The sequence below is a fragment of the Myodes glareolus genome, chromosome 15 (genome assembly GCF_982192425.1).
Source record: "Myodes glareolus chromosome 15, mMyoGla1.1, whole genome shotgun sequence".
In the NCBI taxonomy this organism is placed as follows: domain Eukaryota; kingdom Metazoa; phylum Chordata; class Mammalia; order Rodentia; family Cricetidae; genus Myodes; species Myodes glareolus.
Genome location: NC_142040.1, coordinates 52,956,115 through 52,973,324, shown reverse-complemented (window position 1 = coordinate 52,973,324; position 17,210 = coordinate 52,956,115). Strand labels below are relative to the sequence as shown.

The window sequence follows — 17,210 nt, the reverse complement described above, 5'->3', positions numbered from 1 at the left end:
CAGCCTTCTGTTGTTTAGTGTGTAGTGTTCTGGGAAGATGTGAGCCAGTCTGAATTAGAGAAACCTTTGCAAATAACTTGTTCTCCCCCAGGGCAGCATTCGAGTTTTTCTTTGCCCTTTAAATCAATAAGATTCCACTAAGTTTGGTACCACAGAGTGCCAGTCTGTTTATCGACATGCCTTTTTAAAAACGCACGATAATTTGCTTTGTAGTTTTCTATGTTTTCTTTCTTAATTTTGCTTCAATTCCTTCATAATTTGTTTCCTGGGTCTTCTGTTAGCGTCTTTCATCTTTCCTCCTCCTTTTGCTTCCCTTTGTTTCTTTACCCTTTCAGCCTCTGAGTGCAAACTTTCTGCATTGCTCAGTCTGCTCCTCGCTGCTGCCAGCGCGTCTCCCACTTGGCCTCTCCATACGCTAGCCTCAGAATTCCAGATGGATGGTTCCTCAGAGCGGCATCGTGGACACGTTTGTTTTTCTGGTTGAACACCACTTGGTTTTCTAGAAGAGTGTCGTTTTATTTTGTAGGAGCCAAAACAAGTATTCCGATGACTTGTCTTCTTTTTAAATGGCCTGGAACTTTCCATAGGAACTATGCTATTTCTTGGCGGCACACCTTTATATAGGAAAGGAAGTGTGCATGTGGACTTGAGTGGGCAGGGTCTGCTGGATGCCGTAGAGCGTCTCTTCAGAGATCTCCGCCCGCTGAGGAGAAACAAGCAGAAAAGAAAATCCTTCCCATCTTTCTGTGTTGCCGTTTTAGAAGTCCAGGTGCCTGAGGAGTGAATGGTTTGGAGACAGTGGCAGCAGGAGGCTCTTACAATAAAAGCGACTGGATGGCAGTGGTGGCCATCGAATGATAGAACTCATAGAATGGTGACCCTATCCTACGTGATTGTTTTCTGGATACACTGGCCCCACGTGTCTTTCCATGTTACTGTCGTGTTGTTAAGGACAGGTAGTGCTCCTCATGATGACCAAGCAGAAATCAGGAAGGCATGAATCATGCTTGCCACCACTCATCCCTCGGACTTAGGCTCCATGAGTGGGTTTTTGTTGGGCTTTCTTCCAGGGGTTTTCCTGGCAGGCGAGAATGCAACTTATTAGCTGGCATTCATGGTCTAGTGGGTTTTTCCAAATTTGTCCCACTTGACCTAAAACTGCAAGATATATCCCACAGTTTCTAGGTTGGGCATGTCCTTCCATTATTTTCTGTGGAGATGCAAAACGTCCCTTCGTTTGTACTGTGCAGTTCATTTCACTGGGAAAGTGATGTGTCATTTCAAACTGTTAAGACTTTTAATGAGTTCCCCCCGCCCAGTTCATACCGCTTCAGTAGCTTAGAAGGCAGCGATTTCTCTGGCCCAGCAGAGTTGCAGATGCTTCTGGACTTGTGCGTGCCGTCAGCAGTATCTCTTCTCTGCCAGAGCCAGTCAGCAGATCTGAATCTAGTTGTGGGCGGGTGTTGTGAATGTGAATATCCACTAAGCCTAGAGAAAAAGGACCATTATTTAAAATAACAATGGGATGTCCCATGGGACTGTGAGTAATAACCGAATTAGCTAGCACTTGCTGAATGCCTTTCTCTCCGCCAGATACTATTTTAGAAGTATCAGACCCATTTGGTTCTCCCAAACCCCCAAGTAGAGATTACTCTTACTGTCTTTTACTCCTTGACTGAAGCCCAGAAGGATGATGTAACTTGCCCAGCAGTCTGGGACCCCAGAGAGGCTGACTTCCGGGTCCATGCGTCAGCATTATACAAACTTAGAAGTGCTATTGGAACTCGGTGGCTTTCCCCTACTAGGGGCCCGAGTTTGAATTTGCTTTGGCAGAAGGGAGCCAGTTTCTGCCTACTATGAAGAAGCAGTTAGGATGAACACATCTCAATAATAACACTCAAATAGATAGAGTGGGCAAAAGGAAGGACAGCCTTGTGGCGGACTTGAGGGTGGATTTCTTTCGATGTGTTTAGCACCTGCGTTGTGTGTGGAGCTCAGTGGACTGCTGAGGTTTTTCTTATTCACCTACTGAATAAGACTGTTCGTTTCTGACTGTGCACCCTTGTTCTAGGTACCCAAGATAAGAAAAAAAAAGCCGCAATGCCGGTCCCTGAACTCACAGTTGGTGGGACACAACCAGCTGAACACAGGGAACGTTTCTGTAGAAGTTGCCTCTATAATAAGAGATAATACGTTGCCTGCCGTGGGACATAGAGACCCAGAATGTCAAAGTCATTATTATTTTAAATGATGTCATTGTTTTTCGTGGTCAGCAAACTCACTGGTTTTTAAAGGAGTGGTCACGTGACAGATACCTGACATTCACATTAGAGTAGGGTCAAAATCCATGGCCTAAGGCATATAGCCAAGCTCTGCAATTGCATGATGAGACTTTTCTCCCTCTCGGTGAGTTTTGTTCAAGTCCGTTTATCACTCAGACTCTAGCTGAGTCATAGAACCCCAAGGCACTGCTCCCCTTTGGGCTCCGAAGGGTAACAAATAAAGCTTGGTATGTAGGAACTTCTGAGCTCTCCGCATCTGCCAGCTTCTTTAGCTCTGGCTTCTCTGCTGCTCTCAGAACTGTTCCATGGAGGAGTTGGGCCTTCCTGGGCCTGCCTGCCTGGGAGGCCTGGTGTCCCCTGGGGCGTGGGGTGGTGAGGGTGTCGGAGGGTCACCTGTACAGAGGCTTTTCTGAAGCCTGGGACACTTCAGACTGAGAGTGAACTCTTAGCCGTTTTCTGTGCTCTTGAAAAGCACTGACCTCTGCCTTTAACATCAGGCAGAAGTAATTTCTTGGAAGTAGATTTTTCCCCTTGTGGGTGGATATTGGAGTTTATTCTGAGTTTGCTATTATTGGAGTATAGAAAGGCTACAACAAATATGCCCTTTCTCGAGCACTGTAAGTGTTCTGTTATAAATAAATCAATGGTGTCTTTTGCCTTAAATCCATTAAAATATCCAGACTTCTTAAAATTAACCTCGGGCACTGGGGATACAACTGACCCGGGGAGTGCTTGCCTAGCGTGTAAAAATCCTATGTTCAGTCCCCAACACTACAGAAATAATAAGCAAATAACATCTGAGAACTCAAACCACGGGGCTTATATGTATAGTATTTTGACTACTTAAATCTCTTAGTGAAATAAGACTTCTAGCCTCTGTTGCAAAATGTATAAAAAATTGGAATGGTGACCTAAAGCTTTGGAATGTTGTCCAGAATCCACATATAGTTAGTTCTGTTTTAACAGAGTGGTTCATTGCAAAGTGTCCAAATAGGTCTACTGAGTGGCACTGAGGAGTCATCCATCACTATGGAAAGTGTGCTATTAGTAACTGTGTTTTATACTTTAGGAAACTGAAATGCACAAAGTTAAATGACTTTAGGGCCCGGCTTTGAACCCAACTAAGTACAGTGCTTAGGCCAGGGACTGAGACCTAACACGGAACAGACCAGAGAAGTGTGTGGTTGCTGCAGAGGGTATGGTGGGCCTCCAGTCAGCCATGATGGAGGATCGAGGGCCATCTGGTGGGAAATGCGCAGCCTTCTCTCTGTCTGTCACTGTTGGTATCCCAGGGCCGACCACAAACTGTGAGGCTTAAAGAACAGCAGTGTGCCCTCTTAGCAGTTCAGGAGGCCAGAAACTCTGAAGGCAAAATGGCGTTGGGCTCACATCTTCTGAAGGTCCTGAAGGAGATGCTATCCCGTCCTTGTCCTAGCTTCTGGTGGATGCTGATCGCCCCATATTGTTGGCTTTTCTGTCACCACAGTCTAACCTCTGCTTCCATTACTCATGTTGCTTTCTTCCCCATGTTCCATGTGTTGTCTTCTCTTACTGTGATAAAGACAGTAGTGGCTGGATTTAGAATCCGTCCTAAAGTCAGGATCCTTTTGTCTGTAGGTCCTTAACTGGTTTGATGTGCAAAGACCCTGTTTCTGATTCTGATAGCAGTCTGAGGTAGAGATGTTTGTGAGACACTACTCAACTCTGTGTTATTTCTGACTTAACGTATACCCTAGGGTAAAGACACCTCGAGTGAGACTTTCTCTTCACTTCTTTTTTTGTCTTCAGTCCACAAATAAGTCCTTAAATGAATAATGGGCAATTGTGGCAGACTCAAAATCCATTGAATAGCTCTGTTTTCAATCTTGAAATGATTCTGGGAAAGCCTGGGCTTGGCATAGCAGCAAACGGAAAGTTAAGAGTTCACATTTGGGTGGAGGTATCTCATGCCTTTAATCCCAGCACTCGGGAGGCAGAGACAGAGGGATCTCTCTGAGTTTGGGGCCAACCTGGTCCACAGAGTGAGTTCCAGGGCAGGCTTCAAAGCTACAGAGAAACCCAGTCTTGCAAAGGAGTTCACATTGAACGTGTTTCTTGAAGAGCCGCTTTCATGGCTAGTGCGTTTCTTCTGCCACTATTTTATCTCTTGTTCTATTTTTAGCTTCTATGGTGGGAATGGTGCTACATATAATCAGGCTGGAAACCACCCTCACCCCTGACTTTGACGGTGTAGACCCTAAAACACATGTCGGCAGGGTTTGTGGGTAAGCCCATTGTGGCGCTGCTTCCTGGGAAGTCTGTGCAATGCCACTTACACAGAGAGCACAACTTAGAAGCCTATAGCTGTTTAAATGCATGTTTAAAAAACTTCTCAGACCGTAGGCTATTCTGTTAAACAAAGAGTTTTAAAAATAAATCATATCTTATATGTACGTTCATAAAACTTTTAAGAGTGTGCTGCTACTCTCAGAGGTCTTCCTGTGAACATGTTTGCAAAGTAAATAATCATACTTTAATTGCTTTTGTGTAGCTACCAACTTCATGGGTAATGTTGAGTTTCCTTTAATTATGGTTCCTGTATTTAAAAGGGAGCTAGAGGGATATTCAGGGGTATAACTCAGTATGAAAGGCTCTGGTCTCTGCTGGAAAGGTGGAAAGGGAGAAAGGGAGAAAAGAGAGAATGTTAAGAGTTCTCTTTCCAGCCTTATTGCCAACCAAACCTAGGTCTCTTCCTCTGCCCTCCGTAGCTGCCTCCTGGCTCAGTCAACTTGTTCACCACCTGTTCTGGTTTGAATAGAAATGGTCCCTATAGGCTCATATATTTGGATGCTTGGTCACTTGAAAGTGGCAACACTTGGCAGGGACTAGAGAATGTGGCCTTGTTGGAGTAGGGTGTGGCCTTACTGGAAGAAGAGTAACACCTGGAGTAAGCTTTGGGCTTTCAGACCCAGTGGCTTGCTGTCTCTCCTCCTGCTGTCGGTGTAACTCTCAGCTCCTTCTCCAGCACCATGTCTGCCTGTGTGTGGTCATGCTTACCACCATGACAACAGTGGACTGAACCTCTGAACCTATTAAATGCTTTCCTTTGTATGAGTTGCCGTGGTCAGGGTGTCTCTTCACAGCCATAGTAACCCTAAGACATCACCTCCTGTCCCTGGAGTGTCCCTCGGAATCAAGAGCTCTGGGAGTCTCGGGTTTGGCTTTCCAGGTCTCCACATTCTGACACTGGAACTTAGCGCGCGATCTGTATTCTGAGGAACACAGAACTCGCCTGACTCTTCGGTTGCTTTCTGAGGCTGCGGTGACAGATTGCCACAGCTGGGTGGGCTTAAGACCACAGAAATGCATCCTGCCATACTCTGAAACTCAGATGTCCCAAACCACAGTGCTGCCAGAGACATGCTTCCTGCAGAGGCTCAAGGGAAGACGCCTCTCTGCCTCATCTAATCCCCGGTGCCTCCGTCAGGCTTGGTGTGCCTCACCTGGCAACACAACTCCAGCCTCTGCTGCCATCAATGCCCAGACACCTTTCCCGGGCCTACAGTCTCTTTTCTTATAAGGACACCATTCACTGGACATAGAACTCACCAGATACCCGGAAGGCCTCATCGTAAAGACATCTGCAAAGACGGTTTCCAAATAAGATTATATTCTGAGGTTGGAGAATAGTGGCTCTCAACCTGTGGGTTGTGACCCCTTCGGGCTTCAGGTGACCCTTTCGTGGGGGGTGGCCAAGACCATTGGGAAACACAGATATTTACATTATGATTCATAACATTAGCAAAATTACAATTAGGAAGTAGCAGCTAAAATAATTTTGTGTTTGGGGGTCACCACAGCATGAGGAACTGTATTAATGGGCTGCACCGCATTAGGAAGGTTGAGAACCACTGTTCTAGGAAGATGTTAGTTTTCTAGGGATGCTGTTCAATCCACTCTAGGAGGCTATAGAGCTGTAGATGAATAAGCTGGAAGGAACTACAGATGTAGGAAATTAACAAAATGCAAAGAAGCCATTCAGTTGCCCTACCTCACCATCAACCCCTTCTCCTCCATTGACAGTCACTCAACCGGCTGTGGTGGGTCAACTCTCACGTCACCTTCTCAGATTGGGAATGGGTAGCCTAACATCTGAGTTATGCCCCAATGTTACTCAGGATTCTCATTTCCTTTCCGGACTTTCATATTTTTGTAATTAACCTGCCTCACACCTGCCCTTCGTCTGTAGAGCTAACTCCTGGACGTGCCTGCACACCATCGTCACACCACAGTCACCTCAGGTTGTCTCTCATTCCCATCTCATCGCCTTGACCCCAGAATCGGTGCTTGAACCCATTCCTTCAGCCTCTGCTCAAGATTAATGACCCATTGCTTCTGTCCTGTTCGATCTTCTAAGAAATCATCACCTGGCATTACCAAATAGTTCTTTCATGAAGTTATAATTTCTGCTCCCAGTCAGACTTTCATGAAAACTTTCAGGTTTTACTTGAAAACCTCCTTCCTTGTTTCACACGGTCTTCCCTTCTTATTTTCCTGGGAGCTGTTGGAGGCGTCGCTGGTTTTTTGTTGTTGTTGTTGTTTGTTTATGGATTTTTATTTTGTTTTGCTTTTTTACTCACCAGTGACTCTGCTTGCTTTCATGTCTTCTTCCCCAAGAACCTATAGAAGCCATAAAACACACACCGTGACACCCCACCCCTGCACCTCTAAAACACACACCGTGACACCCCACCCCTGCACCTCTAAAACACACACCGTGACACCCCACCCCTGCACCTCTGAAACACACACCGTGACACCCCACCCCTGCACCTCTGCCTCTCTGCTCCTTCTCTTCTGCCTCCATCTCAGAGGTAGAACACAACTGTCTCAGAGATGAACCGCTTGCCCGAGTCCACTTCTTCCCAGGCCCTCTTGTCAGATACCCCTGCATGCTCCCCTTTCCTTTTCATCCTCTCCCCACTTTTTCCTTTGCTTGCCTCAGTATCTACATTTGCTTCAGTCTTTTTTTATTGTAAAAGTTCCTTTCTTCCTTCCTTTCCCCTTCCACCGAGCTATTGCTTTCTCTTGAGAAGTCAGCGGAACTGTAAATGGGTTGACTGTATATGAGTCCCTCAATCTTTCTGTGCTCTCGTCTCCTCGTGTGTACAATGGGCTGCAAATATTTCTGACCTCATAGAATTATTGTTGATATTAAATCCTAATGTAGTGAAGTTCCTAGTGGAACATACTTAATTTTTTAAAGGTGGTAATAGTATCTTCTCTGGGTGTTCATAGAATTTCTTTCATAGCCACTCTCTAGAAACGTGACAGCCATTAGGTGTGGTTCTGCCCTCAAAGCCTGGAGGCTCCTTAGGGACAAGATTGTTTGTTCCCATCCTTTTATTCCCAGGCTGAAACATAGTTTTAGTACCTTAGCTTCATCACTCCATCACAATATGACCACGGTTAATAAATTTTCTCTATGGAGGGTAAAATTGGCTTTCCTGTTTCTAGGCTTATTTCAGTCCCAACGAGTCTTCCATCACACACTGCATGGTTTTATCTGTCTATCTGTCTATCTCTCTATCTATCTATCTATTTATTTATTTGTTTTTATTGTTATCAAAACCGAGTTCCAGGCAAGCACTTTTGCACTGTGCTACCGTCCCTAATATATTTAAATGTTGTGTTTTAACATTGGTCAGCGTAGTCGGAGGATGGGTTATGGTAGATAATAGATAATGTGACTGTAACTGCTGCCTAAGACAGAGGAGCAGAGAGAGAAGGGGTTCATCCTCAGTGGCTTGTGATGCAGAAGAAAGAAAAAAAGCTACTCAGTAACATCTGTTTCTATGATGAGCTACAGTGACAAAATAACTTAGGAGAGAGGGTTTTCCCTAGTTCAGGCATACGGTATACCATTTCCAGGTATTGGCGGAGTTGGGAACTCGAGGCAGTCATATCCACAGTCAAGAGTGGAGAGGGAATCCATGCATATTTGCACTCTTGGCTCCTTTTCTCGACTTTTACACAGTCCAGGACCCACACCCAGGAAGTGGTGCCTCCCTGTGCAGCAGTAAGAGTGGTATGTTGCAGTCTGTTGGCAGAATGGCCTGCCTGATCTTGGAAAGATGTGTTTATAATTATCCTATGTCCATAACGTAGTTACAACATTAATATAGAAGGGCCTCAGGGATCACAACATGGCCCAGTAAATGGCGGGTGACGGTTTGGGGGTGAGCAGCAGCCAAAGTCTGACCCCAGATGTGTGTAATCTAAGATGAAATGGAGTGAGGGCAAAACTCATCTTTAAACGGGCGTCAGCTGCTGCTCCAGAGTCGCTGAACACGTGTGCAAAGAAAGTCTTTGTGGAACTGCTGGGCTTCCTGCAGTAGGAGAACAGTCAGATGTTCATGTCAGGAGGCGCTAGTAATCTAGCCTTTCTATGGATGCTAAAGAGAGCAATCTTGTAAGGCTTTCCTTGAATCAACTCCTGTCTACACCATCTACCGAATGCATCTGCATCCTTCACCTGTGACTCCTCTCCATTGACCTGAGTATCACTCCCTGCACAGTTTGGTTCATGATCTGGTACAAAAATGTATTTTCCCAGCTAAGAGTTCTCCCTCCTTTCAATGGGGTTGGCTCTCTGTTTCACTCACTTCAGGTGACGCTAGCTCTTGTTGTTGGCATACTCCTGGAAATGTTATAATTTATCTGTGCAGTTTTATAGACAGTGAGTAAATGGTATGGTGCTCATGTTAAAGGAGCTAAACAAATACTTGTTGAATGAGTGAATAAATAGGGCTTGTCTCTTTTCTGTGTAACAAGCATCTGTAGCCTCTTCATTACTTTACATCTAGTAGGTAGACATTACTAAGTACTGGCTGGTACAATGACAGAGAAAGCTAGTTAGGGCCATGACGCTTGCCTGTTTATTGTCCCCCTTTAAAGTTTTGAAGTACAGGCTTTTTTTTTTATGTCTGTGTAGCATGCATCTGAAACATGCTTAGTACAAATACAGTTTGCCTTCTACCTTTGCCTTGCTGATTGTATTGGCAAAACAGTCCATTCTTCTACATAAACTAGAGGAAAAAATAAAACATTGCTAAACATAATCTCTCAAATAGATTCTCCCTGATGGCTGTTCCAGGAAACCCCATACAACAAGTGCGATTTCAGTTTGCAGTGGTTTGGGCTTTAGGATCTTTCTTAATGACTCCAAGAAGCTTTTTTCTTCCCAACTTTCTTCTATGCCACTGGACTACTTTGCTTGGATTGAACTGATCTGTTTCAAAACTCAAGTCTGCCCATTGGCCAGATGTCTGTGACCACTGAATTTCCACTGTTTTTTTTAGTTCTCCACGATTAAACCAAAATACAAGAAGATGATGCCATGTCTGACCAAGGGCAGATGTTGCGAGTTGCCAAAGCCCCAGCATCCATCACCATGACATGCCGTTTGCTCCCCTGGATGGAAACGGTCAGGGATTTCAGGGGCCAAGCTTCAAGGGAAGAGTAGTGAGCAAGTAGGTGTCATTTGGAAGTGATTTGATAGCTGGGAGATGTACCGGCTAGCCACTGAAAATTTCACTTGTGATATATTAGCAGGAATGTCGGGAGCCCGCATTGAGGGTGAGGTCTGCCTTTCCCACAGGCAGCCCTTCATAGCTGACACATTACACATGTCTCTGGAGTGTAACATATGCCTTCCTGAACTTGCAAATGTGGCCTCCTGCTCTGTTGAAATAATGTCTGTTTGAACAGTCTCCTGGAATAGTGAAGCTGCATTCAATAAAATAATTTCCTGCCCGGGAAGTTTTCTCTAGGGTCCTTTAAAATGTGATTTCTAAGGAATGTAGTAGAAATTTTGCATTAAAGTGTTACCTGCCTCTATATCCGTAATGCACTGTCAGGATGTAGCTGTAGAAGTCGTTTATTGTGGATGTTAAAAGACTGGTGGAGTGTTAGTTAGACGGGAATGGGACATATTGTCTAGTTCAAGAATAATAAGCTCAGTTTGATGGTATAGACCCTGCATCCCAGCCAGTCCATAGACTGGGGGAGGAGCCAACCCAAGGTTAAGGCTGCCCTTGGCTACAGATCAAGTTCAAGGCCAGCCAGGGCAACTCAGTGAGACCCTTTGAAACTACATGCATGTTTTGTGTATATGTACATGAATCTAACAGCAGCTTCATCACCGAGTGGGTTTATGGATTTTCCAGATGATTAAGAACCAGGTTTTAGGAACAGACTTGTCTTCAATAAATGGTATGGTGAACAGGTGGGAGTGTGTCCATCCGTTCACCCTTGACCCAATGTCAGCTTGGCCAGAAGCAGACCCTCACGATGTTTTCGTTCTATATATGGGGGAGGGAAGGGAGGGGAGAAATATGATTTATTAATTACCTAGAGAAAACATACACGAATATATGGCTTAGCGGATACTTAACCAAGTGAGTGTTTATGGCACCACTAGCCAGATTACAAAGCAGACCAGGACCGCTATATAGGCCCATGTGTCCCTTTCTCACCAGCCACAGCCCCCCAACTCCTAACTTACATCCTGGCTTTTACTACAGCCTTGTCCTTGGTTTTATTGTATCCACTTCTACACGGTGTGGTTCTGTTTTTTCTGGATTTTTCTTTATATGCGTACAGCCATACCTAGTGGGGCTTTGTAGGTCGGTCTTGTTCTCTGATCATTTATTTCTAGTAATCGTCTGTGCTCTTGTTGTGTTCATTTGATTGCCTTGCAGACTCCCCATCTTTGACTGTACTGTCATCTACTTATGTCATTTGTGAATTTGGTCTCTTCTGAGGGGGGCTGTTAACCCTGCACAGATCTTACGGACACATTGAACATGCACCCCTGAATGAAGGCCTAATGTTCGCTGAGTTGTATTGGAACAGAGGATTTCTTTCTCTTTTTCCCATCCTATTCTTATTAAGGCCTTGTGGAGGACAGAATTGGTTTACATAAATTCCCTAGCCAGCCTTGGCAGAGATTCTGAATGTCCCTGAATGGGATCAGTGAGAATAGTTCCTGGACCTAAGAGACTCCTGGGAATCATCTCAAACCACTGGGTCAGATCTTTAGAATGAGACCGAGAGTCTGCACACTCACCCGCCATCTGGGTGGTTCTTGTGAGGGAATGACAGGCTCACCCGGTTGAATTTATGAGGTTTGGCATCTTAGTCAAGAAGAAATTTGCGGAAAGTATCCATGCTTAAGAATTGTGGAAAACTGGCTTTTTTGTGTGGAAGAGCTAAGGAAGTTGGATTCATTTAGCCTGTAAATGTATTTTTAAAAGACTGAAACATGATTTAATTGTTTAAAAGAGAATGAATTTTATTATGACAGTGCAAATATTTGCTAAGTCAAGAGAGATTTAGATTAGTCAAGAGGGAGCACATACTGCGCATTCTCCAGGCACGGGGGTTGTAAGGAAGAAAAGCTGCAGTTCACTGCCTTCAGGGAACTGAGGTTTGGGCTAAAACGAACAAACCAGAACCCTCGAGCAAAAGCCAGGATGCCATATTTCATCTCGTCTAGACAGTAGGCTTCAGTGGAGCAGAGTGGGTGGCCCCTGAGGACGCAGCAGACAGAGTAGCAGAGAGAGGTCACCAGGAAGGCCCTGGGCTCCTCCAGGGCCTGGCCAGCTTTAGAAGTCGTCCTTTGTGTAGGTGGTGGATGGTAGGGTGTTTTAAGCCGTGGCTTCCATTGTTTTATTATGGTTCTCTAATAAAAAGTACTTGCTCTCACTGCCCGGTGGGCACGTGCTTATGCAAGCCAGATGTTTCATAAGGCGTTCGGTCTTATTAAACCTGCGCACCTGGTGGTATCGTTTTTGTTTTGCTTTTAAAATGTTAGCTTAACCCAAAACTGGGCCGAAAACTCTTAAAATTAAGTGACCAGTGTGGGACCTATCTTAAGGCTTGTCAGAGGAGAGGATTTTCACAGAAGAGTCAAGGAGGAGACATTCTCCATGCATGGTGGTCTCTGGAAACCTTTCTTGGTTCCAGAGTGCAAATGACCTTCAGTTGTCAGGAGAGCCCATCCCATTTCGTCTTTTTATCCGGCTGATCCCGTCTTTTGATTGTAGATTGACCGAGATAACTTTTAAGGTTTCTTCTGGTGCTTGATTTCAATGTTGTGCCTCTTGGCAAGGGGGTAGGGGAAACAGGGACAAGGGTGGAGAAGAGGAATTTACTTCAAGATTCCTAAGAGAGGTGGCATCAGAATGCTTCTCGATCATGCCCCCATGTTGTGCCAGACGCAGGAGATAATATATCAGGTGCCAGTGTGTGGAGAGGTGTCTGAGGAAGATAAAGTTTAGAAGCAAGTAGGTGTCACCTTTCCACCTCTGCCTTTCTCAGTTTGCTCTGAAGTCTTCCTCCATTCACACTCTGAAGGTCCCTGCTGTGTATGAGCACCTATTCTTGTTCCCCTGCCCATCATGAGACACGGAGCAGCACTTACAGACTGAATGGCGATGCCAGTTACTGAGCATCCACACAGGAGACGCCAGCTTCTCTCGGCTTCATCTGCCTAGAGAGGCTCAGGTCCTGCAGCCTGATTCAGAGTCGGTTCAGACCTCAGGCGAGTGCTGTTGCCCTCCAGGCTGCATAGGAGGGAGCCCTTCCTTGCCGCGGCCTCTCCAGAGATCCACCTGGAACTCATTTAGGGACCCCTCATCATGGGATTTTTCGCTGAAGAATGGAGTGCCGTAGTGGCAGCAGGCAGAAGAGCCTCTCGTGTGGCCTTGCCTAGCTTAAACGCTTTCCGTGTCATCCGCTAAGATTTCACGTTCTTCTGATAGGCCCGGTCCAGTTTTAATTTAGTCAGTGCACATGAGGGAAGGATTTTACAGGGGACCAATCTATTCCCTTTCGGGGAAGTGTAGCCAGAGATCATTGGCCCTAATACACTTCAGCAAGGCTTTATTTTGTTTCTTTGTTTGTTTCTAAAGCACACTCTGGGGGACATCACCTGCAATCTGTTACACCTCTTAGACGGGTAATAAGAGCGGGGGCCCTGGCCATGCACTTCTGTCTTCCCTTCAATGGAATGTTTGGTTTGTCGTCAAGGTAATGCCTACTTTTTTGAGTATACCATCGGAGTAGGAATGTGGAGGACGGTGGCCCAGACAGACTTTGCTGTGCTATTTCATATGGTATTCACTGGCAGTTTCTCAGAGATTTAAGAATTCAGCCCCTCGGTCATACTGGCTGTTTCACGTGTGTTATAACTTGGGCAGAGACAACTTCTGCTCTTTCATTGAGTTGGCAGTCTGCACAGCTACTTAATCAGACAGCTCAGAGAATCGAGGCCTGGTAAACAGGCCAGAAGGAATAGCTTGTGATTAAAGCCTTGGTAAACTTGACCTGCTTGCTGGTTTGCTTTGGTAGCGCAGTGCTCTCGGGTGAACTGGGCACTAGGTCAAAGGCCTGCATTCTCAGCCCCAGCTGTCAAGGTTAGCTAGCAGTTGGCTAATGAGTAAACTGGCCCATTGTCCACACCACTTCACCTTCTGAAGAGTAGCTGAAGGGAGTGACCGTACCTCAGAGTTTGCCGAGGCCTGGTAGTTCATTAAGCTGTTGGTGCTTTCTTTGGAGAAACCACCCTTCTGGGGGTGTTCCCACGGTGAAGCTGAAGGCGTTTGTGGAGCTGCTGGTTGGGAGGAGGGCTTGGTTTGACAGCGATGTGGCTGAAGTCACTCACCCCTCTTCCTCAACCTTTTGCTCCCCAGACCAACGAGTGGAACAAGAATGACGACCGCCTGCTGCAGGCTGTGGAGAACGGAGATGCTGAGAAGGTGGCCTCACTGCTGGGCAAGAAGGGGACCAGTGCCACCAAGCATGACACCGAGGGCAGGACCGCGTAAGAGAAAAGACTGGTTTTTACATACGTGTGTTACGAGTTGGGGAGCCTTTCAGTGGTAGAGTGTCTGCGAAGCGTGTCCAAAGCCCAGGGCTCCGTCTCCAACACTGTAAGAAACAAACAAAGAAGCCCCTAAACATTGGCTCATTTAGGGTTTTCAACAAGGGCTCCAGAATCCCTAGCATATCCAAGGGGAGTTTGATCAATGTTTTGGGGGACTTGGAAAACTTACTGCTGACCCCTTCCTAACCCTATTCTAAAACATTTATGGATTTGTTTTCTTTTCTATCCAAGTCCAAATTATACATTGGACTTTCCCTAGCAGTGGTGTTTGTTCCTGGAGACAACCATCCAACGATTGCACCAAAGAACTAACAGTGCCAGGATTGCGAGCCCGTGGTAGATGGGAAATCAGTTCTCCCCTGGATGGGAAACAACACAGCTTTCAGAGCTTACCTTGTGATTTGCTAAGTTACTCTTTAGCATAGCTAGTGTCTGCATGAACATTCTAGTAAGATTTTGCTTTCTGTTGGTATGCATCAGATTCCTGCTTGCCATAATTAAAACTTTGTTTAGGGGGAGGTGGAGCTTAGAGCCACCTTTACTTTGGTAGTGGTATTGAAAACAGTGACTTTCAGACCACACAGGGTCATGTGGCGTTATATGCATGACCTCCCAATCCTTGAGCCTCACTCTTTTTGTTCATATTGAGACTGTATCCCTAGATATTCTGGAACTCACTATGTTGACCAGGTTGCCCTTGAACTCACAAGTACATGACTGCCACCGTCTCCCAAGTGCTAGGATTAAAGGTGTGTGCCATCATGTCTAGCCAAGCCTTACTTTGGTGTCCTCAGAAGCAGCTGCGAGACACCGCCTTGCGTGCCAATTGCTTCGGTCACCGGAGATCCCAGCAACATGGGAAAGGAAAAACTGTAGGTGTGGGGTTGTTGTTGGCAGGTTTCTCCGGTTAGTGACTGGGGTGCTTGTCTGAGGATGTCTAGAAGTGTTAAGCTTATAGCAGAGTTGGCAGACATGGCTTTCTGTCTGCTGTTCATTAAGTCCTGGTCCATTGCTGCCCCTGAGCTACAAAGGCAGAGCTGCATAATTATAGCAGAGACCATATGACTCACAGAGCCCCGAGTACTCCTAGCCTGGCTCTTCACATAAAATGTCCATTTTCCTTTGTGTTTAGGTAGAGCAAATGGGGTATTTGTCCTTGCTCTCCTATTCCTCAGAGGTGGAGTCTCTCCCTAGGGACCATGATGTGTGCACAGTTAGTTAATAAAGGTCCATGAGAGTGTGGATGGCCCAGGGTTGTGGTTACTGTGTGTACACAGAGAACACAATTCTCACTAGCAGGAGATACTCGAGAAACGTCTTTTCTTCTTCACTCCAGACCTGTGATTCTTAGTCCAGGGAGCGTCTACCCTGGAATTGCCTAAGGTACTTTAAAAGGGTGGTCTGAGTCATGGCACCTTGGGAAGCCCGGGGGGGGGGGGGGGGGGGCGAGTCTGTGCTTTTGTGCTGAGGTTTCTGGTGACAGACAGTGCCTTTTGTACTAGCCTGCCACAGCCTCCTGGCAGTTATTCCTTGTGTTCAGGTGTCTGCATAAGACAGCCTTTTATTGTTATCCCTGGGGAAGGCAAGACAAGGGCTTATGACACTTTTGACCGAGGTAATACTCACTAAAAAGATGACAGAAAATTTAGAGTAACAACTTAGACACAGGCATAAAGAGTGTATGTAATTCGTCCCTTATTTCCTTTTTATTATGTATAAACTAGATGGCGAAGATGGCCATACTCTAGTCTCCCTTCTCTATTGTGGTTAAAAAGCACATCACATAAAACTAGGCGTTTTCATGATTTTAAAATCTACAGTGTGGTTCCTCGGGCCCTTTTCACAGTGCGATTCGTCATCCGTCAGAAATCTCTGGGCCCACTAGGCAGTCACCCACAACCTCTCGCTGTCTTCACCCACTAGTCGTTAATGAGCTTACAGTCTCTGTGCATTCGCCTCTTCTGAATATCCCATGTCAATGGAGCATGTGTGTGGCCTCTTCCTCTAGCTTCTTCACTTAGTGTGTGCTCAGGGGCCATCCATGTTTTGGTGTGGCCCGTGTTCACTCTGTTCTCTTACAATGGCATTACTGTACACAGAAGCCGCACAGAGATCCCCGCCTCCGTCTTACAGATGATACAAGTGAGGCCTCTGCACCACGGCTCTCCCTATATTGCTCCAGTAAAACATCTCTTTTTTCTTTTTCCTGAACAACCCTTATTTTAAAAGTTAGAAAAATTAATTGACCTCTTTTCCAGTGCGGGATTTTCCAGAAATCATAATCTGTTAACGCTTCATTTTCCTGCCTGGGATACTTACTTAAGGACTGAAATGATTAATCAGTAACTGTGTGAATTCAAGTTTCATAGGCAACCATGGTGTTGAATCTTACGTGGCTTTATATTTCTAGTCTAACCCAGTGGTTGAATAGTCATACTGAGGTGGGGCTGAGATACCAGAGACCATCTTCCTTACCCCTTTATCAAGTCATAACAATGTAAACGTGACCTTTCTGCTATGAAAGGAGTCCAACGTGGCATCCCTCCATTGCTTTGGGCTTCTCACCCATAGTTGTTGATGCCTCTGTGCCGAGGTTCCCTGTGATCTGCATACTCCTGGAAAAATTAGTTCTCTCTATTCTTTCTGGGTACATTTGGTTGGGTAAACTCACGAGCCACAGTGTCCTAAGACAGACCACGGCTGGTCTTGTCCCCTTCACTGCTGCTCTTGGTTCCATCAGCCCAGTGGAACGTCTCTAGAAATGATTGGTGATTATTTGGTGGCATGTATGGGGTGCTTCGCTTTTCCCACTAAAGGATAAGGCCATATTGAACTTGAAAGTTATATCTCTGGCCATGCTCGGTCTCATTTCCTGCCTTTTCCTGCCTTTCCTTGTACACAGGTCCATGAAAAATTGGGCTGCAGGATCCCTTTCTCGAGAACTTTTTAGGGAAGGGAATTTGCCTGTGAGGGCCAAGTTTGGACTTGGTGATTCAATG

At 45.8% G+C, this 17,210-nt stretch overlaps 1 protein-coding gene across 2 annotated transcripts in view; it reads left to right on the top strand.

The window, feature by feature from the left end:
• The window catches only part of Rai14 (retinoic acid induced 14), a 138,007-nt gene that overhangs the window by 69,802 nt on the left and 50,995 nt on the right, over positions 1-17,210 (top strand). For both annotated transcript variants that reach the window (XM_048429517.3, XM_048429507.3), the window contains exon 3: positions 14,018-14,148. In XM_048429517.3, the coding sequence (XP_048285474.3) occupies positions 14,018-14,148 (131 nt within the window). The remainder of the gene's footprint in view (positions 1-14,017; positions 14,149-17,210) is intronic.